Below are 25,457 nucleotides of genomic sequence, written 5' to 3'. Positions count from 1 at the left end.
GAAACACTGAAGCCATTTTGGTACATCTGTTTGGTCAGTGTTGAGATAGAGACGGAGGTTTAACACTGTGATGAATATACCTAGGGCGGCCATCATCAGTATTATGGATATGTAAATCCCTGTCCAAAACAAAACTTTAATAAGTATCATTCTAAAACGTATAAAATGCGCAAAATACTGGAATATTTTACATGAATAAAAATGTTTCCTGCCAAAACGTTACACGTCTTATTGTACAAAATACATTGAATCCATATTGAAAACATACTTATAGTGAACATGTAGAAATCAGGTCATTTAAGGAATGAGGCTTATTTCCACTTTTGTTATACGATATAACATAACTTGGGACAGTTTAAGTTTTATAAACAGCGGAGTTATACGTTTTTAACGTAACTCATTGTGATGTAGGCAAGTTATGTTATACAAAATAGATTAAATCTTTTACCCAATCAAATGATGTGTTATAACTAAAATTAAATAATTTAATTTTGGAAGAAATGTAACAAAAATTACCTCTGACCGCCGTGTGCTTTGATGTAGAAGGCATGCTATCTCCAACAAGAGTTAACAACACTGCCAACGCTAAAAGGACTGTCAAAATGTAGGAAATCTTCTCCCCGGAGTCCGTTGGTAAGAGGAAACTTAGGTTTGTCAGCAGAGAAATCAGTATCACAGGGTATACAATGTTGGTCAGGTAATACCCTGGGCGCCGCTGGAAAACAATTTGGAACTCAAGCTTGGAAAATTTCTCACCGTTTTCTTCCAATACCCGCTCCTCTACTCGTGATGAGTATAAGATCCACTCCCCGTTTTCGTTGAAATCCTCCGAATTGACCGTGTCCCGGGTTTTGTTCCAGTACCTCTGTTGTAAAGGCAAAGCTAGTGACTTCGATCTTACACATTTGGTAGTCGAATGGATAGTAAGTGACGTCAATATCACAGTGGGTGACGTAAAGTCCCGGCGGGTCCCAACGCACCTCTCCAGTATTCTTTACTTTGAAGAATATGTCGTCATTGCCAATTGGGTCCATCCCTTCAACTCTTAAATTTTTTTATACAAATTAGAATCACTTTTCTGATATTAAAGACGTTAATGGTTATCTAACAACCAAACTCTATGATAAACGTGATGACTTTAACTTTTCAATCGTCAAATTCTTTTACTTATGCAGCGATAAACTTTCATCACCTTCATACTGAGTTTATATATCTCAGTTGATTCTATACGCAAGAGCAAGTTCTATGTATGAACAATTTCTCAAAGGAGGTAAATTATTGACAAACAAGTTGATGACACAGGAATACTAGCAATTTCGTGTAAAGTCATCAGTTCGTAATTTCTATGGTCAATGCAATGACCTTGTCAGCAAATACAATTTATCATTGAGTCAAATACCGACTGACGTTTTTCATACTTATTGTAGTCCATTATTTATACACTGAATTGACGACGGATTTTTCCTTTATTTCCCGATAATGACAAGGAGCACACGGCGGGTGTGACCGGTCGGCAGGGGATGCTCACTCCTCCATGGGACCTGATCCCACCTCTGATGTTTTGGAGGTCCGTGTTTGCTCTGCTCCTTTCTTGTATTGTTTTATAGACTTTTGATCTTAAATACTGTTCGTAATCTTCATATGTTTCATTCTAAAGACACATACTATGATACTGATTGCAGACAAAATTAGTTTCCTCTTTAGTTCTGTATATTCATAAACTGATCTTAGTGATTTCAAGACGGATCATGTCAGGAATTTGAACAACTTGCAAGACATTTCCATAATAAAATATGGTTTGTTTAGATTAAATGAGGAATTAAACATACGAGTTGTCAATGATGAGTTCTGGACGCCAGATTTTATTTTGTTTCGTGTAGATGTATTCCAATATCCCCGTACGAGGACTTTGTCCATACCAGGCGAGGATCTTCCCATCTCTACAATTGATAGACTTTTCTGGGATAAATAAACCAACATAATATTTCTTTGTTTAATTCATATATTGCTGTGAATTATATGAAAAAATGCAGTGAGAACAAATCAAACGAAAGTACGTCAACTTATTGCAAATTATTGGCAAGTGCTTTAGAATTTTTGAACCCTTCTTTCAAAAAGCATTTGGTAATCTCTTGGACTGTTAAAATATCAATTAAAAACTAACTAGATAGATTTTATTGTTGTAAAGATATCAATTGACCATGTTAGAAAATATAACATCATTGGATTGTATTTGTTGACTTGTTTCATATCAACTATATATACGTATTGTGCCTTTGTTTTTAAAACAGAATTGACGTATGATAATTATAATGAAGGTTTATATATATATATATATTTTTTTTTCTTTCAAAAAATGTAGAATATATTAAATTTGCCACAAAGCACCTAAGGTTTAATAAATACTTTGAGATTATTTTTTAACTGGATATATACCGACATTATACCTTTAAAAACATAAACAGAATTCACAGTTTGCTTATTACATGGAGATATTTTTCAAGGTAGGATCTTTTTCTTTATCTTTGAAATAAATAGTGAATATTTGTACTTTTGAAACTAAGAAAATCTTAGGCCGGTTTACACTATGCATCTTGACACATGCAACTCATTCTTCTATTTTGCCTCATGCATCTTCCTATTTACACTATGTGTCTTGATACATGCATCTTTAGAATACTTTGTAAAGATGAAATTTATCTACTTAAAAAAAAAATAACAATACCTTAAAATTTTATTTCCAGATTTATTTTAGCTGAACAAATCATTCTTAATTAATTTCCTTTTTATGATAATTCTTGGAAGATATAATTTATCATATATTCCAAAACTAAAAATCCTCTATATTATAATAATCAAATTAGTTTTTCTAATTGTAGTTTAAATCAGTATTTTCTGTTTTTGTGTATCTTGGAAGCTATTTTTGCAAATATATGGAGGAAAATAAGGCTTATGATTTAATCTCAACTCTGACCTTTCTTTTTATTGGTCAGTTCCATGCATCTTGAAGCATGGAATAGAACAAGTTCTATTCGATCGTTCAAGATGCAACACCCATTTAATTTGACACAAAGGGTTATTATATTGTGAATCTTGACACATGCATACATGATGCATGTGTCAAGATGCATAGTGTAAACCGGCCTTAAATGCTTCTCTTTTTATGCAAGAAAAAACTTTGAGATTATGAAAAAATAACTTAGAACGTCTTTTTAATACGTACAACCGTCATCCATCCGGATGTGGACATAGTCTGACTTTTTATGTCCTACAAAGGAAAAATAAAAATCTCATTAAGATACAGAGAAACCACTTATCTTCGAGGTCTTATTATTTGAAGTTTGTTTAGAAATTGCTGATTCAAGGGGTTTCAATTTCCTGCTTGATAGAAAGATATGAAGCTTTATTTTGAAATTTTAGAGAATAAATTTTGCGTTTGTTCATACCTCAAAACAAAGGAACTCGAACCAATTCGATAATTAGCGATTTCACAATATATCCTTTTTAAAAACTATTTTCTATAAATGAAAATCTTACACATTTAAGAACGCACTTACATACTGAAAAAGTATTAAAATTATCTTTTTAAAAGTTTGGTAGATTTACCAGGTCATTTAAAGAGAATAGGACAAATTCAATGCTGATGTTTGTGGCGTCAGAAGGTCTCACGTGATTGTTATAAGAGCTACCAAGTACAGCATTATGAATGTTTGTGGCATGTGTAGTTGTAAAAGCCCCTGAAGAACCTACAAGCAAAATTTTCATAGATATGTATGAAACATACAGAAATGAGTAATTTCAAAAAGGAATATGCAAATATTTAATTGTTTTGGACATTACATCTTCCAACAATCTATTGGAATTCCAATGGATACCAATTAGCAGACCTATTTTTGTATTCATATGAAGCAGAATTAGTCCAAAATCTTCTGCGTGAAAAGAAGAAAAAATTTGCTGTGGTCTTGACATTTAGATATATCGACGACGTATTGTCAATTATTAACAATGATAATTGTGTCTTATGCCGATACGATATGTCCTGGTGAACTTGAGATAAAAGATACCACAGAGTCTAAGACGATCTGTTTCATGCTAGGATATTTTACTTGAAAAAGAAATTTGATGGTAATCTAACAACCAAACACTTTAAAAAGGTGATGACTTTAATTTTCAATCTTCCACTTCCCTTACTTATGCTTATGCAGCAATAAACTAGTACATGTACCTTCATCACCTGCATTTACACCACTTCTCAAATATATATATTTCAGTTGATTTGATACGCAAGAACATCTTTTACGTATGTACAATGCGACCGGTCAGCAGAGGATGCTCACTCCTCCATAGCACCGGATCCCACCTCTGATGTGTTAGAGGTTCGTGTTTGATCTGCTCCTATTTTGTATTGTTTTATGGATTTTTGATCTGGAATACTATTCCTTATCTCCATTTTTACTATATTTGGAAAAAGAACTGGCTTTACTAGTAATCAATTCAAAATTAATGTTAAAGGACCCAATACATATAATGATTTATATCTTTGAGAATAGCTTACCTTTGAGAATACAAAGGATATTAATCAAAAATATTAAAAAATCCATCCTTATATAGGCCACGTCAAGTAATACAATTATGCCAAATTAATAAATCTAGAAACAAGAGGTACGTGCCCGGGGAAACACTGACACAACGATTACCAAACAAAGAAGGGGGCCTCACGATTTATCAAGGTTGTATACAACTTACAAGAATATAAGACTTATTTATAAACTGTCAGTGAACTGGATCTTAAAAAGACACTCTCTGTTAAGAACAGGGTTTAAATCGTTATAATTGCTATTTAATTTCAATAGGCTACGTAGATATTGCATATTAAGTTTTTCCCGATACAAAAACACATGATTTTGTTATAGTTTTAAATCTATGGATCAGTGAATTAAAGGGACAGCCATTGAAAGATACACAAAGATGTTAGTTCTTTTGAAATGAAGGTTACAGGTGTATTTTCAAAAATGATCAAAGGAAAAAAAAAACATCACAAAACATCGTTGCAAATGCATCTGCAGTATGAAAGTTGGAGTTCAAGTCAAAGTTCGTTCCTGTAGACATTATTCAAGATATTGCCGTAAAATATTTTAACTATCTTTAAATTTTGTTGAAATGACAATAATTATACTAAATTGATTCAAGATTGTCTTATAGGAATCAGCTTGTCCGTCTGTCTGTGCAAACGTGTCCGGTCCATATATTTCTTTTACGGAGGATCATTAGAATCTAGTACTTCACACAAAGATTGCTCAAGACCTAAGGTTGTGTCATGACTTTAACCCAAGTTCATTTGGGGAAGTTCAAGGTCACTGGAAGAAAAATTTCATAATTCGAGTCAGGTCCATATCTTTCTGATGGATAAACTTCCTAAGTTCCTATTTAACACAAAGATTCCTCATGACCTAAGGGTGCGTCATGACCTTGAACCAAGGTCATCTGTGCAAGTTCAAGTTCACTGAAAGAAAAATTTCATAATTCATGTTTGGTACACATCTTTCTTATGGAAAAAATTGAATATACTACTTCACAATAAGATGGCTTATGACCTGAGTGTGTTTTATAACCTTGAGCCACCCCAGGAAATTTCGAAGCTGCGAATTTAATTGGTGTATAGAGCACTTCCTGTTACTTCCAAACTTTTCATTTATAAAACAAATATTCAATGGTTAGACCTCGAGCATCTGAAATATAATCTTTCAATGTGTTCATGATTTTTTTTAAACCTTCAACTACAGCTCTGCTTACTGGTGAAGTAATTATTTCAAATAATGAAGACGTAAAATGACTTATTTTAAAAATATCAAAATATTAGGATGCCCCAATCTTTTACACGGTCATCATCGTGTACTGGTTTCAGTTGCGGAAGCAGGTATACGGACTTTGTCTTTGTTCTTATATTTAGGGGAGCTTTTTTTTTAGAATTATCACACCTATACACGATTCCTTAACAATCATTTTTTCCCAACAAAGACTCATATTAGGTTCAGTCAATGTTTAACAAACTTCTTTCTTTACTCCTCACTAAAATATTAACAGCAGTGTAGTAGAAACTTCAGAAGAACTGTACAACAATATCTTATAAAGAAATGTTGTAAATAATGTAAATACTTAAAAACTACAAAGATTTTAAATCACAAAATTTAACCAAATCAATATCATCAAAACGTACAGGTTTTAACACTCTACACAATCATTTCTATCAATACATTAAAATCCAGTCTCATTGACACAAAAAGAAAAGTGTTCTTTTTTTTAAAAAAAATGGAAAATTTTACATTTAGCTGGATATATGGTGTTTGTACTCCAGATGATTTGATATGTAAGGGTATGCTTAACGTACAATAATTATTAAAACGAGCCAAGCTTATTCACAAACAATTTGATAAAACAAGGATATCAATAAGTTCTATGGCCGATACAATGACATTTATCAGAAAATAAGAAAAATGTATCATTAAAATACTAGTATGTAAAATGCTGATGGACATGTATACTTATTGTTTATCCGTTATTTCTACACTGAATTGACAACAGATTTTCCCTTTAGTCTGCTTATGACAAAGAGCACACAGGGATGGGGATGTATTTGTGGGACATGAATGCTCTACGTTTGATAATTTCTAAAACGAGGTAATTTATTGACAAACAAGTTGATGAAACAAGAAAATCAGCAGTCTTATTTTACGTCAGAATTTCGTAAGTTCTATGGTCGATAAATTATGAGGTCATTATCTACATACTCATACAAAAATTGTCGACGGATTTTTTCGTTATTTCCTGATCATGACAAGAAGCACACAGCGTGTGTGACTGGTCGGCAGTGGATGCTCACTCCACCTGCTTCCATCTCTGATGACGTTTTGGGGGTCCTTGTTTGCTCTGCTCCCGATATGTATTGTTTTAGATGACTTGACCCCGAATACTGTTCATCATTTTCAACTTACATTCATATTTTTAAGATAGACATATATGTACTAACTTTTAGAACATAAGAAATCCAAATCCGTACCAGGTCCTACTTATTTGCCTGATTAGATGCATTTGTGAACAAACATAATGTGATAGGGATGTTCGTCCGTCCGTTTCTATACATGTGTCCATCCTTTACACTTTGAGATACCCATCTCCTCATCCGCAACCCCCTTTAAACCAACAGATTAAATTAAATGAGACTTGTACAGAATTTTTGTTTCATAGTGCAGTTGTGCATATTCTATTTTACTTTTTGATCGGAGACATATTTCGAGTTTCCCGAAGCAAAAGATGGACACTGGCATTCCCTCTATCTTGGAGTGATACTGCAACTCCCCTTATATACCACTTCTTATTACAAAATGCCATTGTGACCTCCTATTTTACTTTTTGATCTGAACTTTATGTCGGATCTCCAACACGGAATTGGCCGTTATAATTATATTGGAAGCGGAGATCTCAGTGCTCACAGTACCTCTAGTTTAATAAACATGCCTATTAAATTCTGATCCCTATTAGACCAAAAATTGAACTTTTTACCAAAAATCATTAACTCTTTGATTTAAAAAAAAATGGAAATTTTTTTTATGTTTTAACAAAAGCACATTTTTCTTCCATCAAAATTGATCTCCTTCGTTCAAGCTATAGACATACAGCTTTGTCATCGCCCTGAAACAAAACAGAAAAGAACTAAAGAATGGGAAGATAAGATTACTCAATTAATACAAAAAGAAATATAAATGAAAGAACTTTTACGTGAAATAAAATGTACCTTGAAATAATCCACAGCAAAATAGAAGAGCTTTCGTGGTCCAAACCAGCTATCATCATCTTCATCATCATCGTCAATATTATCGTTTTGACCGACATTCACATTCTACGAAAATTGTCAGGTTGTAATATAATTATATGAAATTTATTCTAATACTTATATTTTATACAATTTAAACAGATTTTCATAAGGACAACAAGCAAAGTGTTTAAATTTTTAATAGACACTTTCAGGTTCTTTCTTTTTATTTGCTTTTATGTAAGGCTTGTAAATTTAAAGTATCCCATATTATAGTTACATTTCTCCGTTCTGCTATGAACTACAACGCTTCACCGGTGTAAAGACGAATAATGACCCCCATCGAATAATGACCGGGGGGTCATTTTTCAACGACAAAAAATGACCCCCACCCGTAGAAAAAAAATCATTTTTTGTAGAAAAAGAGTCCTAGGGGTCATTATTTTATATGTTAGTCCTATAAAAAATTGACCCCCATTGAAAAATAACCCCCTTTAAAGCGATACAAAATTTATAACAGATGAAAGGGAAAAATATGCTGTAAATTATAATTGTTCTTCCTTCGAGTAATTCATGCATTTATTCGAATAGGTTTGATCATAGACCCAAAGCGATTTACGTCTATGATTTGATCTTTGTTCTTCTTGGCTCCCGTAGGGGTAACAAAATTCCTCATTTCTCTCTGGCGAAATATTGACAGATTAGTTTTGAGCAATTCACAATCATTTAATTAATCTTCATTTCTCTGATAAAGGAGCAAACCTAGAAAATCAAAGATGTCACATGTAAATGGATCCAACGCAAAAATATATATTTTTTCTTTACTGACTCCATTGATACGTTTTTTTCAGAAAAAAAATATTTGTTGGGAAAAAGTAGAATTTTTAGCAGACGAATTAATATCGGTGCGTACAAATAAGTAATTTGTTCGAATTAATAAGGTTTCATTCGGACGAGTGAGTAAAAATAGAAATGGATTACAGGACGCCTCGATGCTGTATATTTTTTATATGTTCCATCCTATACATTTAGACTATCACTATATGATTAAAGATATTTTAAATCTTTGCAAATACATATTCTTTTTATACCCCCGCCAAAAAAAAGAACATTACGTTAAATCAAAAAAAAAAAAAAATAATAAATGAAAAGCAAAAATATTTATAAAACTTTATAACTTTCAATAGTACTGAAAAAGGCTCTAGATAAAATATTGAAATGAAGTTCATATCATAATTTACTTGGCCATGATTAAAGCATACTTTAAATGTTGGTGGGGGTATACTTGAAAGTATTGTGGTAAAGTAACAGTTGAAAATTAGTAGAATAGTAGATTATTTTAAGCTTATTTTAGTCCCTCATTATAGAAAAATAAATGTAGGGTAGTTTTTTTTGTTGCTTTTGTTGATAATCGACTTCCTCCTAAATATGTTAGGGGTGGGGTGGATATTACACCTAAAAATATGCTCTGTTAAGCTATAGGCTAGTGTAAAATACACATTCTAATGCAAAAACTATACATGTAGGCATAACCTTTTGATTTAGCACACAGTATTCATTACATTTCTTAATTCTTGTTTTACTCTACCCTTTTACTCAGTTCTGAGTATATTTTTCAGAGAATTTAATATGAAAATCAGAATAAACATTTTCGTTTTTTGTAACCTCTTCTTTATACTGTATCATAATATGAAACGTTAATTGAAGACCATTTCTTTTTATGTCCACGTAATTGAAGATTCGGGGGTATATAGTTTTATCGTGTTCATCTGTATGTCTGTCTGTCTATCTGGCGGTCTGTTTGTCCGAAAAAACTTTAACCTTGACCATAACTTCTCATTTATTGGAGCTATGACTTTCATATTTAATATGTGTATTTCTGGTGACAAGACCTTACTTTGGTTACCACTAAATTTGACCTTTACCTTGGAGTTTGTCCCATTTTACACAAAAATACCAAATTTTTATTTTGGCCATAACTTTTAAACAGTAGATACTAGTACTCCCATACTTCACATATGTATTCTTTATGGCATGACCTTTCATTGGATGCTAAAAACTTTGACCTTCTGACCTTGACCTTGGAGATTTCCGTACAGTACTTAAGAAAAAAACTAACCTTGGCCATAACTTTTGAACGGTAAGGGCTAGGGTTTTCATACTTCACATATGCTATCCTTGTTACATTAAACCTTTCTTAAGAAACCATCAACTTTGACCCTTTGACCTTTGAGTTTGACCTACCTTTCAAAAAACTTATCCTTAGCCATTACTTTTGAACAGGTGGTGCTTGGGCTTTCCTATTTTGCAATTGTATTTCTTGTGAGAAGACCCTACTTTGGGTACCAATATATTTAAGGAGGCTAGGGGGTCAACTAATTATCTTTTTATTAACCACCAGATATAACTTAAATTTTGGGATATGATATCTTAAGCTGTCAACTATCATTTGGCAAAGAAAAATTTCATAAATTTTAGCTTTAAAATTTGGTCATTTTATTATATCTTTATATGGAGCTCTTCTTCTAATGGAAATCAAAATAGTCTAAAAATGGCCATGACCACCCAGCCTCTTTAAATTGCATTTAAGAAAAGTTTAATCTTCGCTATATTGCCATACAGGGGCATAGCTGTTTCACAAACACATCTTTTTATATATAAGAGGAGTTGCGGATAAGAGATGGATACCCCAAAGCGTCACAGACGGACGGACATTCCGATCACTATATATATACCCTCCCGCTTTTCAAGCGGAGGATATAATAATATGTAATACTGCAGATTTTTTCTGTCAGTACGATGATTTTCACCATCGAAAAACAATGTTTACCTAACCTTACAGGCTCGATAAATTTTTTACTCCTTTAGATTCTGAATCATCGCATTGACCTTGAAATATAGCTATAATTGTATAATGTTATGAGATCAACATATCATCAATTTATTCCCAAGAAGCTCAGGTGAGCATTTTGCCCAATATGCTTCTTTATCTAATTTTTTTTATGCCCCCTAAAAATTTCAGCTTTAATCCACAGGGGGTCATTTTTCTACAGGGGTCATTTTTCTTCACGTGGGTTCTGCATATTTTTAGGGTGGTGACACTTTTTCTACGGGCAAAAGGGTCATTTTTCGCCGTAGAATATTGACCGGTGGTCATTTTTCGCTGTCGAAAAATGACCCCCGGTCATGATTATATGGGTTCATTATTCGTCTTTACAGACCGGCATATTTATCATGAAGCGCGTTAGCGCTTCATGAAATATGCTGGCATGAAGCGTCGTAGTTCATAACCTCATGAATCTCAAAAATTAAATTCATTTCTCAAATATTTACATTTCTAATAAATTTCCCCTATAATTCTTTACAAAATAAAATGCAGCATATTTTCTCATGAACTAAATTACATATGTACCACGAATAAGCATGAATATCTCCATTGTTACGTCATAATACCGCACTTGACGTCAAAAAATATAGTCCACACTAATTTGCTTTAAAAATGACAGTTGAATGGCGAAAGTTTATGGCAACTCATCAGAAAAATAATGTAAATATAAGAAATGAATTTAATTTTTGAAGATTCATGAGGTATATGAACTACAACGCTTCACGCCAGCATATTTGTCATTAAGCGCTAACGCGCTTCATGATAAATATGCCGGCGTGAAGCGTCGTAGTTCATGACCTCATGAATCTTCAAAAATTAAATTCATTTCTTAAGTGAATGTCTTTTTAAAGACTAACATTTTGGTGCAGATCCATTATGACGTCAAAATCACTTTTCACTTTCTTTTTCCAGTACTTTAATACGGCTCTATGTATTATGGATTAATACGTTTTTGACGTAACTCATTGTGATGTAGGCAAGTTATGTTATATACGAAATATATTAAATCTTTTACCCAATCAAATGACGTGTTACAACTAAAGTTAAATTATTAGAAAATAAAGTATTGTCATGGAATTCAATTTGAAATCACAGGAAAAGTAGTCCGGATACCTATATTAAATTTGACAATATAATAATTATAAAGAAAAGGTCAAGAACATACAAATTACCGTTTTCTGAAAGACTGTAGGCAATCTGGATGCATTTTCTTTGTCTGATAAGGAAAAAAAACTCCTATATTCATGACCGGTTTTCTTAATTTTTCATTGAAAATGACAGTTTAAAATATGATTTTCATCTTGTTGACCTACGAATTATGCACCGAAACACCTTATTTGACCAAACTAAAGTTATAAAGCATCATTAAAGGAATTTATTTCTTAAATTTTATATATCTGTGGGCACCTTTCATTTACTAGATCTTACCTTAAGAAAGATTAAAACTGAAAACAGAATGTTCAGGCACGTAAGCTCACAAGACGGATTGAAATATGTCTTGGGAATTATTACAATTTGTTTAGGCAATAATCAGATTTATTTTATAGATGTATAAAAATGATGACTATCAATGCACAATCCGAAGTGTTGGGGTTGTGGTGTGATCGACCTTCTTTTTAAAAACTTTTTGATACATTTAATATCAAAATGCTTGATCGATTTTTCCGGTGAATATCGTGCATCAACAAAAGTGGTGGGGGACTAGCACCTACATGAAAATTTAGATAAAGTATAATTCTTAGGACCATAGGATGAAGTTCAATTGAAGGGGGGTTGTTACCATGTACATTTTGAGTTGGGGGAACTTTCATTTACCAAAAATTCCATGACAAGTAAATACTTTTGTTTTTAATTGTGGTCCTCAGTCGTTTTATGTAGGGGGCACAAGCATCTTATTGAACTTGAGGAAAATTTACCGTAGCAAAATGTTACACTCAGAATAAACATATTAAACCTGTTTTAATTATCAAATAGCGACCACTGTGGTCTCTTACGAAAAAGCCCATGCAGAAGGAAAATTCGGACTTAGCTCATTGATCTAAATGATTTTTCCACATTACAAAATCCTTTGAGAATATTTCATCTCTTTGTAAACTACGTTCTCGCGGTAAAAAATAAAAGTTCAACAAAAAAAGACACCTTTACGTAATGGAGTAACAGTAGATTAAACGTTATTTACGTGAAATCAGCACTATTCAGACTTCAGTTTGGTATTGTAAAATTACGTTAGAGTCTAGAAGTACCAAATGTCACGCGCGGTTTGAAGACAAAATCTATGTTAAAACTGCATGTACTCTCCCAAACGTTCGCACCATCAATTAAAGGGGTAGAAAAAATAAATTCTAAAACCGGGTACAGTTTTGTAGGAATCAAGCACAGGTACTTGTGGACAAAACACCCCCTCCTCCCTTCCGATATTCAATCCCGGGGTTTGTTGGACATTTTTTTCCCCCACAAATTATATTTATTACACTTATCCATTATATGTACAAACGGAAAATTATAGTGGGGTGTTTTTTTGTGGAGCGATTACTCGTATTTTTGGGATTTTTATGAATATTTTTCCTATTGTACTCATGATGAATAAGTGTAATAAATATAATTTGTGAAAAAAAACTCCAGCAAGCCCTTGGGTTCAATATAGGGGGATAGGGGTGTCTTGTCCACAAGTACCTGTGAAATCAAGGTTTTAAAATAGCCTGGTTCCCTGGCGCACCCCGTTAAGTGCTGCAGAGCAATCGCATCAACTTTGGCCTTTCCGTCAGATTTCGGAAAAACATCCGTTTGTCGAAAAGGCCTGAGAAGGTGTGATCTTGCGCTGCAGAGCACAGGAAGCATAACATTACATGTAATTTATTCACTAACCTGACCGATTATATTCTTGTAGACTACTATGCATCATTCGAATGCGAATACATGAAATTCCCGATGCAAACAACACTTGACACGTAATACTCTAGTTTTAGCACTTTTCAGGAATAAAAGCAATTCAATTACTTAACTATTTATCAATGTCCTTGTTAAAAATTGTCGTTTAAAAAATATATATATATACATGTAGTGTCAGATAAAGGTCATTTTAAATAAATCAAGAAAGTGCAAAATCTCCTTTTAATTCGATACCCAAAATTTAAATTGATTGCAAAGCAGAAAATGCAAAGCAGAAAAATGTGTTCAATTTCTATTTGATTTTCTGTATCCAAACACTCTCCTATGGAGTATGTCTCGTCGCTTTCTTCCTATCACAATGACGTCAGGATTTGTAGCTGAAACAACAGAGAGAATTGATAAAAATAGACACAAATGACACTAAACTATAAAGCTAACACAACATAGTTGTAAATAATAAAACCAAAATTGATCCATCAATTGCGTTGGGAAAAAAAAAACAAAAAAAAAACATAAAAGAGTCTTTGTTTATGCTTTTAGTTTTCTTTGAGAAGGATACTGTGAAATCACTAAATTTTTGGGTTGAGTGGGGTACGGTGTCATTTTCGTTGTTTTCAAGGTATGTGGAGATCCACAAATGCATGACAACCTCGAAATGTAAAATTTCATATGTATTACTAAAGCACTTCTCCAACAACGAAATCAAATCCCCACAACCCAATATTTTTTTCTTAAACCTGGAAAATTTGACCCGGCCAGGAAAATATGCGATTTTACAGTATTGTGTTAAGAATTATTTTTAAGGTTAACGTTTAAACGATCTACTTATGTTACTGTTGGAAAGTATTTAAGGTTTAATTTGTCTTAATATGACTATTTCTTGGCTTATTGTTGATCCAAGACCAGCAAACCTATCAACTTAGAAGTTTGTATTAATGCCATCTTCGTCCATTGTATGTTGGTTTAGGTCCCATTCGAAAATTTTCATTTATATAAAGAATTCACAAAATATGAAGTGCTTCAAAAAACTCAAATGAGCTCTGTGGCCAATGGTTCTTTATCCTAGCAACGTCTACAGTGGTGTGGAACTTTGGTTTAAGGTATCACCAACTATAGCTACTCAGTACTTAATTTAACTAATGTCGGGTTCTTCACTACCTATGCTAAGGTGTTAGGTTTGACTCAGTGCGCTGAACGAAAATCGAACCCAGAATTCTAGATTACAAGGCGGAACACCTTACCACTGGGCTTCTGTGTTATTAGGTGAATGTTATATTAAAGCAATGTAACCCTTTACTGCTACATACCAGGCAAAATTGATGAAAGGACATTTTTTCTTTGTAACTATTGCAACAGCATTTACAATTAATAAAACATAGATTTTGGTTTTAATAAGTTTACGCCTTTTTAAAGCTCCCATAGAAATGGGAAATTAAAAGATATTTAAAACAATATCAAAAATATACTTAACAGATGCTTAGTATAACAATGACTCACTCATTGGTTTGGGCATTGTACTGGATAGAAGTAATGGAGGGGCAGTCATTCCCACTGATGTAACTGGGGCTATAACATAGAAAACATGTCCAAAATGAAATCATTAACAAATTATTGCTTATGAATCAGTCACAATTTAATTACACCTTCAATATATACAAATATACATCAACAAGAAATTTTCAAACGTACGTGTACAGAAATTACAGAACACGGGGCAGTTGTTCTCTGCATACACCTGATTTTCAAAGCAGATGATTGGCCCTGCAGAAGTGCAGTTGTTATTTTTGGTATCAGCACAAATACGTGGGGTGGTGGAAGGTTGAGGAGTGGTGGTGGTCGTCGTCGTCGTGGTTGTGGTGGAAGTGGTATCAGTGGCTATTGTATTACATCACCACGAAAAGATATGGTTGTCATATATTTTAATTGTAAAAACACAGCATGTATACAAATAATAATGAAATGCAATTGCAAAATTTGTGCTTACATATCTCAATTAAATAAAATAGAAACCTTACCCTCACAAAAGACACAGAATTTTGGGCACTGAACAGCTGCCCACGATGTATACTTAAAACAAATCTCAGGACCGTAATTGATACACGTTGGTACCTTATCTTCACATACTGTATAGTTTCCTTAAAATTAAATTGATGATCAATGAACTGATTTGAAATGTACATAAGAAAATGTTTCACTACATGTTATTTGACAGATTACTAATAATGGTTAAAAGTAAATCATAATAAAAGATATAAATGGCATGTCTTACTGGTGGTTGGGGATGGAGTCTTTAGTGTAGTGGTGGTGGTAGTTTGTGTGGTTCCCGTATCTAAAAATACACACGATCTGTGACAACAGGCGTATTATATAAGAAAAAGAGCTCTTAATTTTAAACTGATAAAACACAATTCATCAGAAACATGTATAATATCAACGTATTGGTAATGACAATGACAGGCATACAGAACTCCCACATGTTTTATAATATCTTTGATATTGTCAGCTATATATTGTCTGACCTTGTCAGCAAATACATTTTATAATTAAGTCAAATGCTGACTGACGTTTTTCATACTAATTGTAAGTCTATGATTTATATATTGAATTAACGACGGATTTTCCCTTTCTTTCCCGATCATGAAAAGGAGCACACGGTGGGTGTGACCGGTCAGCAGGGGATGCTCATTCCTCCATGGCACCTGATCCCACCTCTGATGTTTTGAAGGTCCGTGTTTGCTCTGCTCCTATTTTGTATTGTTTTATGGACTTTGAGATTGAATACTATTCGTTATCTCCATCTCCTTCTTCCTATATACATGTATTCCTATGTAAAACATTGATTAGCCATTGTGGCTCCGCCCTACCCCAAAAGGTCATGATTTGAACAAACTTGAATCTGCACTACCTGAGAATTCTTCCACATGAGTTTCATTTTTCCTGGCCCAATGGTTCTTGAGAGGATTATTTAAAAGATTTTTCCAATATATTCCTATGTAAAACTTGTAAAACTTTGATCAGCCATTGTGGCCCCGCCCTACCCCTGGGGGTTATGATTTGAACAAACTCGAATTTACACTACCTTAGGATGCTTCCACGTGAGTTTCATCTTTCCTAGCCCAATAGTTCTGGAGAAGAAGATTTTTAAAAGATGTCATTAATTTTTCACTAATTTATGTTAATTTTATTATCTCCCCTTGGAAGAGGGATTGGTTCCTTGTTTGAACAAATTTGAATACCCTTCACCTAAAAATACTTTGTGGCAAGTTTGGTTGAAATTGGCCCAGTGGTTCTTGAGAAGAAGATGAAAATGTGAAAAGTTAACGACGACGACGGCGACAGACAACGGACACATTTTGATCAGAAAAGCTCATTTGAGTCTTCGGCTCAGGTGAGCTAAAACTTGAAATTTTGAATATAACGTAAACAATTGTCACATTAAAACAATAAATTAATATCCTCTGTGGTTTCAAAGCTAACAAAGGTTGCTATAATTTTCAGACTGTGTATGATAAAAATTCAAATTGGGCTCTGAAAACTAAACTGTCGTTGATTTGATACTCAACAAGTTCTTATAATCTAATTTAAGTAGTAACACGTCATTTGATTCGATGAAATATTTAGTATTTGTCGTATAACATATGCTGCCTACGTCACACTGAGTTACGTCATAACTCCGCATGACATTACACTAACTTTTAAAATATGCTTGATTCGAAGCCATTTTTAAAGGGAAAAAACGGGTTTTGGAAGGGGAAAAAAGGGGACGTTTACGCGTTCTTTTAAACCGCTCCGCGGTGTTATAAAGCGTAAACTGCCCCAGTTATTTTACATCGTATAACATAGGTTAAAATAAGCTTCATTCCTTAAATAACATTGTCGGGAGCATGCTTCAAATTAGATCCTTTAAACATTCCAAGTTTTGATCAAATTGAAATAGAAAGGATCCCAATTGCCAATATCCTCATCAATTTTGTAACTCTTTATTAAGTTTTTGTGCCAATGAAAGAAAACATACCGTGACAAAATAAACAGAATCGTGCGCAGTTCGTGACTGACCACTTCCTGTACGTCACACATACGTCATCACTATAATCAGCACAGTTTCCGATTCTATCAATACATGGACCTTAAATGATGAAGAATATTTCATTTAATATTTGTAATATATATGTATTAGTATTCTTTAAAGTCTGAAATATTATATGTACAATAAAAATTTTAATTTTGAAACCTTGGCTGGATTAAACAGCATTTTTGATTATTTAAAAAAAAACACTTAAAGTTTACAAGGTGTGACAAGCTTTGTAAAATATAACACCCAAATAGTCAAGTTTCACTGTAAAACTATGGGAAAGTGTTAATGTCTATTGAGGTTACAAAATATAATGAAATTGACAGACCATATTTATTTCGATAGTTAACATGTATCAGAAATTTATATACAATTGCAGATGTATGTTAAATAACATACCACTGGAAATCGGAGGTGGTGTTGCGTCTGTGATAAAAAATAAAAGATCCTCATTTTAAATATGCATTTTTTTTCAAATTAACCCAAACATCTAGATCTGATTTGTTTTCAGACATCTTGTCACATAACACAGTGTTTCATGCATATGAACTCTCTGCAGTTTGTGCCATATATGATTTGGACGTTAACTAAAAAAATATTTAAAGCTTTTCTCTTGAATTGAATCACACTGTTATAATAAAAATTTTCATTCCATTATTCATACATAATCAACCATTTCAATGTTCAAGCATTATGATCTTTATTCTACATTACAATGCATGTAATTGTATATTGTCATTTTCAATTAATAAAGTGTAAATTTTTTCCTCAAAATTACATTCGTATGTAAAAGATAAAAATATCTTTATTCTAATTAAATAAAATTATCTGAAAGTAAAAGCTATTTTTGACCATACATGTCGTTGATGAGGCCGTCGTCGGTTTTGTCGAAGGCTGTGTTGTCAATGTTGATGACGGTGTTGGTGATGTTGTTGCAGACGATGAAGTCACAAGTGTCGTCTGTGTTGTGGGTGTTGTCGCTGTTGTTTCTTTAGATTGGGGTGTAACAGTTGTAGATGTTGTAATGGTAGATTGGGTCGTCATCTTGCTCGTTGATTTGCTGTTGGTTGGGGAGGTTGGTTTTGATGTCAACATTGAAGTTAATTTCTGAGATGTTGACGGGCTGAATGTTACAGGGGGTTCAATAGTGCTTAAATAACCTTAAGTGACAAAATATTGTATACATGAACATTAATTTAAATGAAAGCTTTCAATGAATATATTTGAAAAGAGACAGATTGATTATTTAGCATGCTATTGAAAAGAAAAAGAAGGATAATTAAGTAGGCTCATGTTGGAATTGAAGATTAAAATTGTGTTTTTATTAAAAGAAATGAATATCAAGCAATCAGTATACAAAGGGAAAATTAAAATATTTGTAATATTTCAATGTAATCGATATGCAAAAATCTTTTAAGAAAGTTTGTTATACGACATCAAAAGACAGCTTAAGTAGTATATTAATCTCTCTTGTACCTACCTTCACAGTAAGTGTTCTGCACAAGGCTATGTATAGATGCTAGGTTGGCGAAGCTGTCCACCATAAACACGTGGCCAGTATCACTGGCTATATCCAGTAGTTCACTTCTCAGAACGTTTCCTCCTATTCCAATAGCGTATATCCTTACACCGGCATCTCGTAATTTCTGGGCCCCCAAGGAAGTAGCACTATGATTCTGGGATTGTCCGTCAGTTAAAACGAAAACGATGTTTGTAGCTGATGGTCTATCTCCGCTTCTGTTTGTAAAAATGTACTGTTCTGCCAGTTGGAAAGCAAGATGTGTGTGTGTTTGTCCAAAAACATACGGAATCTATGATAATGGGAAAAATGTGCTCATTGTCCTAATAAACTAAATGATACATAGTATAATAAAATTTAGACTTTAATTAGAAAGGTGCCTAGACACATATTTGAAGTTAATATTTTCTCCAATTTTCTGTATAATATCAGGACCTATATATTGCAGTAGCATTTCACCTGAAAATATGATAAATATCTTTTTTCCATCTCGAAGAAATTGAAACTTCGATATTATAGACGTTTTTTTTTTTTTTTTTTTTTTGCACATTGTTGCACTTTTACAAATTTTAATTTTATCCTTAATACTTAAGAAAAGTGGCAATTTCTTTTTATATTAATGAAAAATATTTAAACTATAATACAGAAAATTCAGTTAAGAAATGTTCGAAAGTAAAAACCCCTCACCAGTATCGTCAGTCCGTGCTCAGTAATCTGTACGGATTTTAACAAATTGATACACCCGTGAAACATTAACTGTTTTTGTAAATAGGGCACGAGCTCCGTTTTTGTTAATGTTTACGATTCACCGGGTGTGTTTAATTGTTAAAGTCTGCACACACCACGGAGCACGGACTGACAATAAACTGTGAGCGCATTTTACTCTGAATTTTTTAGATTATAATTTTAATATTTTTCATTAATATACCAAATATTCCACTTTTCTTAGGTATTAAGAATAAAAACATAATTTTTGAAAGTGCAAGGACGTGTCAATCAAACTCGACCCAGAAATTCAAGGTTTCAATATGAAATAAGATTTTTATCATATTTTCTTGTGAAATGCTATTGCAATATTTAAGTCATAATATTATACAGAAAATTTGAGAAAATATTAATTTCAAATCTGTGTCTTTGCACTTTTAAAGGGCTTATTTCCTAATTTAAAAAGTTGCTGTATGACATACAGTATACTACGAGGGTTGATTTAAAAGGTCATACGACACGTTCCTCAAATATATATCCTGTTACTTTTGGTATTATATTTACAGTGTATATTTGTCATTCTCTTCTGATTTCTACATTGTTTTCAAAATGTTTTTAGATATAAGTACACCCAAAATTGTGATATAGGCCATTCAAGAGATTTCCCATAAGGGATATATAAGAAATATGACTCCGTGGCATCTCGTCCAGATGCCTGGTTAGGTACCCTAATTTTTTGTGAGGAAAGTTATTTAACGTGTGACCTTAAAAGGAATGTCACAACTTCGATAAAATTGCTACGTAAAACAACAAAATTATTAATAATGAAAGCTACATTTATTTCAAATCAGATTTGAAAATTGCATGATCTATACTTTTAAAAAAATATCGGATTATATACAGAGTGCGATTATGATAGTCGCCGCACCTAATACGTCGTATGATGGAAACGCGCCGTCATACACTTAAACGCTTCCCTTCGTTTCATTAAAAAAATATTTGAGATTCACGAACACGTTCACAAATTTCACTTTTTTAAATGAAAACTTGGTACCCATCGTATACTCACTCTTTTCATAATTAATTCTTCTGTCAAAATTGTTTGAACAGTAGTAGAAGACAAACTTAAAATTTTACATATCGCTCTAATCGTCTGTCTTTTTTGTCACACACCGTTGAACGTTTCCGTCCGCCCTCCCATCTCATTTCCTTGTTATCTGCTGAGCATTAATGACCCATCACCCACCCAAAATCGCTGAAACCAACTAAACAAGTCTCTATTTACATTCTTTCCCCTGTGAGTCTGGTGCTGGCGATTTCTCCATTTTGAAGGAAATTCGTTGTGGCGGTTTTTTTTCCATTTCGACATTGCCTTTTTTAATGCATCGGAGTTAAACAACGATATTTTTTAAAATCAAAAATGATGCAATGATGTCATATAATTTTCAAATTAAGACTAGAAAATGATGTACAGTTTTGTCTTTTAAAATAATGGGCGATTAGGCGCTTTTAAAAGACGATTTTTTATGTGTTCGTCTTTTTTATCCTAAAAATAAAAAACATCTTAAATTGTGATAATGTTGACCGTCGTTTTTCGAACAAATTGTTCGGATTCTAAGATTTAAAAGTTTCGTTCATCACACAGCAACGGAAAGAAGAAACAGCATAGATTTTAAGGTAACTTAAAAAAGAGCAACATAGAAAAACTTAATTTGACAAAAATTGCTTCCATCGTTAAATATTTGAATTTCTTGCCTATTGGAAAACTCATAAAGGCCTAACCTTCAATGTATTTTTTAAATATAGAATGATTGAATTATTCACGAAACATTTTTTTGTTGGTAAAATTTTCTTGAAATATGTGCATTTCCCCCCGTCTATGTGCATTGTGATGAAAGAAACTTGCATTTTAAAATTTTAAACTCTACTCATACATGTCATATTCTGTCAGAAATATTTGGAAAAAAAACCCAGATGTCCACTTGCATATTTTATATCTATGCTACAAAGTTCTCTAAGGGACGAAATTATAGACATGAAAACAAGGCGTTAAAAAAATCACCATAGACACTACATGGCCTAGTATTTGTTAATCAATATGACTAAAATAAGCTTTTAAAAAATACATGTATCAAAAAATTATGAAGAAAGTTTTCAGCTCAAAGTCCTTCTTCCCCTTTGACAGGATGGAAAAAATTAAACTGAAAATGCTTTTTAGCTACAGAGAATATTTATTATCAATACACTAAGTTACTTACTTTTTGAATTGCACTCAAAAGCTCTGTCTTGTTTTGATGAGTATGTAAATAAAAGTAACCACGTGCATTATCAGAAAATGTCCCAACGGAAACTTGTACATCATTTGGTCCAATGTCTAGATCATTCACGAAGCCTGCCACAAAATTCCTCTCTTTTTCAAAGTCTTTGATTCCAATGCTAGTAGAAGCGTCAAGCACGAATAAAATATCAGCCGGTGTTTTAGCACAGGCTGGAAGAAAAAGTAGCATTTAGAATAAACTTTACAAAAATAGGAGCAGAGCAAACAAGGGCCTCCAAAACATCAGAGTTGGGATCAGGTGCCATCGAGGAGTGAACATCCCCTGCCACGCAGTTACTCCCGCCATATCCCTTGTCATGATCGGGAAATAACGGAAAAATCAGTGGACAATTCAGTGAGTATATAATGGTCTAAAATCAGTATGAAAGAAATCAGTATTTTACGTGGAAATAAATTGTATTTGCTGCCAAGCCTATTGTATCGATCACTGAACTAACGAAATGCTAACGTTAAACGAGACTGCTTATATTCTTGTTTAAGCAACTTGTTTTTCAATCACTAGTATAACTTACATGTGCCTCGTTTTAAAAATTGTTCATACTTAGAGAGGCTCTTGCGTATCGAATCAACTGAGAGATACAAACCCAGTTTTTAATTCGATATTTCAATCGATGGCAAGATCCAACATTATAATATATTTTATCTTACCAGCAAGATCTGCATATGAAGAATCGTGGAGTGCAAATACAAGGGAGGTTTGGAGAAGAATATTAACAAAACTATTTTTTGTTGTATATTCCATGAGAGAGGTTAAGTGTGGCAGCTTATCGCAATTTATATTCACACACAATAGCACTGAGTCCCAATTTATGATACTGCCCCTTTCCTATCAGCTCTGAAAATGCTCTATTTCTGTGGAGTATTATATCATTTCCTTTTCGGATAACAACAGCATGTTTTGATGTGTAAAATAACCGTTAATCAGGTATTTTTAGCGGGATGCTAGCTTTGGCTCATTTAAGCAGTCTTGTAGTAAGTCGCTAAAATTTTAATTGCAAAATTTGCACTCTCATTATTATCACTAGTAAAAAGAAAAATTACGAAAGCCTGATGTATAAGCATTTGGTATTCTATTTAATCAAACTTTTGTGTAAATCGGTATTCCAGCATATATTAAACATACTGAAACTTATGCTAAAGAGATGAATTTCCTTTCTTTTGCAATTTTACAGAAATCTGTATCCGCCAAAAAAGTTCTGTCAAAATTATTGGCAAGTTTGAGCAAACAAAACGCCAAATTCTACACCCGCCAAAGAAACAGTAATCTAGTAGAGAAACACGCTATACGGTAGCATAACTTGATACCCTAGTGAATTCGAGTTAAAATTAATTTGCAATTCGACAACAATTTGACAGAGCATTTTTTATTCGTTCATGAACGTGATGTTTTAACTTTTCAATCATCAACTTCTCTTGCTTATGCAGCAATATACCTTCGTCACCTGCATATGGGGTTTATATCTCTCAGTTGATTAGATACGCAAGAGCATGCTCTACGTATTTTAAAACAATTTCTAAAACGGTGAAGGTTATTGACAGGCAAGTCGATAAAAAGGAATATCAGCAGTTTCGTTCAAAGTTATCATTTCGTAAGTTCCATGGTCGATACGATGACCTTGTCAGCACATACAAGGTTTTTCATATTGACTGTTAGACCATATTGTCGACGGATTTTTCCGTCATTTATATGACCGATCGACAGGGGATTCCCACTCCTCCATGGCACCTGATCCCAAATTGAATGTTTTGGATGTCTGTGTTTGCTCTGCTCTAAATTTGATTTGTTAAATTGACTTTTGAGATTGAATATTGTTCGATATCTCCATTTATTTCAAATATTTTTTTATATACATATGTAATATATGAAATGCCAAATTATCATGATATTAAACCAGAAGTCTCTGTTGAGACTGAAGCTCTACTGGTTTGTACTTATAATAAAGAAAGAGAAAAGTAGCAGTTGGGATATAAAACTTTACAAAAGCAATGAATAGAATAATGACAAAAACAGATACACAGAATTATGTATCTTAGTGTAGTCTACTTGTGTGCCAAGTTATATTGAAGTCAGACCAAAACTGTAGGAGGAGTAGCATTTTAAAAGTATTTCAAAGAAATTTCTTTTTTAAGTAACAACAGCAACACCGTTTATTGAAACAAAAACCTATATACAGAATTATGTATCTTAGTGTAGTCTACTTGTGTGCCAAGTTATATTGAAATCAGACCAAAACTGTAGGAGGAGTAGCATTTTAAATGTTTTTCACAGAAATTTCTATTTTTAGTAACAACGGCAACACCGTTCTTTGAAATCAAAAACCAATACACAGAATTATGTATCTTAGTGTAGTCTACTTGTGTGCCAAGTTATAATAAAATCAGACCAAAACTGTAGGAAGAGTAGCATTTTGAAAGTATTTTTTTAAAATTCTATTTTTAGTGACAATGGCAACATCGTTCATCGAACTCAAAAACCGCTACAAAGAATTATGTATCTTTATGTAGTCTACTTGTGTGCCACGTTATATTGAAATCAGATTTAAACTGTAGGAGGAGTAGCATTTTGAATGATTTTCACAAATTTTTCTATTTTTAGTAACAACGGCAACATCGTTCATCGAAATCAAAAAACTGATACATAGAATTATGTATCTTTGTGTAATCTACTTGTGTGCCAAGTTATAGTGAAATCTGACCAAAACTGTAGGAGGAATAGCATTTTGAATGATTTTCACAAAAAATTCTATTTTTAGTAATAACGGCAACACCGTTCATCGAAATCAAAAACCGATATACAGAAATATGTATCTTAGTGTAGTCTACTTGTGTGCCAAGTTATATTAAAATCAGACCAAAACTGTAGGAGGAGTAGCATTTTGAAAAATTGTTTACAGACGGACAGACAGACGGACGGACGACGGACGCATTACTATCGCATAAGCTCTTCTGGTCTCTGACCAGTAGAGCTAAACTGGAATTCGTCAATACACTTTGAAAAATCCATTAATAATTTAATTCTTGCACCAATTCAATTCAATTAATGAATTTTTTATACTTGTAAAAGATATGCATAATTTACAACATAATGTACTAAACTTTGCATGCATTAATTCCTTTGCTTAAATTAATTTTAAGATTTAATAAATTGATTTTTGATATTAATGAATTTTCTTTCTTTTAATTAATAAGATATATGTGATTATTAAAATAAATCACAACTGTTTCTTTCATTACTGA

At 32.9% G+C, this 25,457-nt stretch overlaps 1 protein-coding gene and 1 pseudogene across 1 annotated transcript; both read right to left on the bottom strand.

The window, feature by feature from the left end:
• Window positions 1-7: 7 nt before the first annotated feature.
• On the bottom strand, window positions 8-4,713 carry LOC134231984 (neuronal acetylcholine receptor subunit alpha-3-like; annotated as a pseudogene).
• Window positions 4,714-13,768: 9,055 nt separating this feature from the next.
• LOC134231983 (uncharacterized) lies at window positions 13,769-22,962 on the bottom strand. Its single transcript, XM_062713931.1, has 11 exons — window positions 22,869-22,962; window positions 22,141-22,370; window positions 19,139-19,469; window positions 18,516-18,818; window positions 18,058-18,084; window positions 17,602-17,712; window positions 15,856-15,915; window positions 15,602-15,721; window positions 15,276-15,461; window positions 15,084-15,152; window positions 13,769-13,963 (listed from the first exon to the last, which is right to left on the bottom strand). Exons 1-11 carry the CDS (start codon window positions 22,960-22,962, stop codon window positions 13,872-13,874), a joined length of 1,623 nt encoding a protein of 540 aa, XP_062569915.1. The 3' UTR covers window positions 13,769-13,871.
• Window positions 22,963-25,457: the final 2,495 nt, after the last annotated feature.

Source organism: Saccostrea cucullata, unplaced genomic scaffold (genome assembly GCF_032062105.1).
Source record: "Saccostrea cucullata isolate Sc308-1 unplaced genomic scaffold, CSIRO_AGI_Scuc_v1 ctg4331, whole genome shotgun sequence".
Lineage (NCBI taxonomy): Eukaryota > Metazoa > Mollusca > Bivalvia > Ostreida > Ostreidae > Saccostrea > Saccostrea cuccullata.
Note: the sequence above shows the minus strand (reverse complement) of the source record. Positions and strands in the feature narration are given on the sequence as shown.

What these genes read in the sequence shown, in the direction of transcription:
- LOC134231983 (XM_062713931.1), bottom strand. Translation starts at nt 22,962, where the DNA reads ATGGAATATACAACAAAAAATAGTTTTGTTAATATTCTTCTCCAAACC. An exon ending in TTCATATGCAGATCTTGCTG is followed by an intron (nt 22,371 to 22,868) that starts GTAAGATAAAAT and finishes TTTTTCTTCCAG; the next exon opens with CCTGTGCTAAAACACCGGCT. An exon ending in TACAATGCCCAAACCAATGA is followed by an intron (nt 13,964 to 15,083) that starts GTGAGTCATTGT and finishes CTGTTGTTTCAG; the next exon opens with CTACAAATCCTGACGTCATT.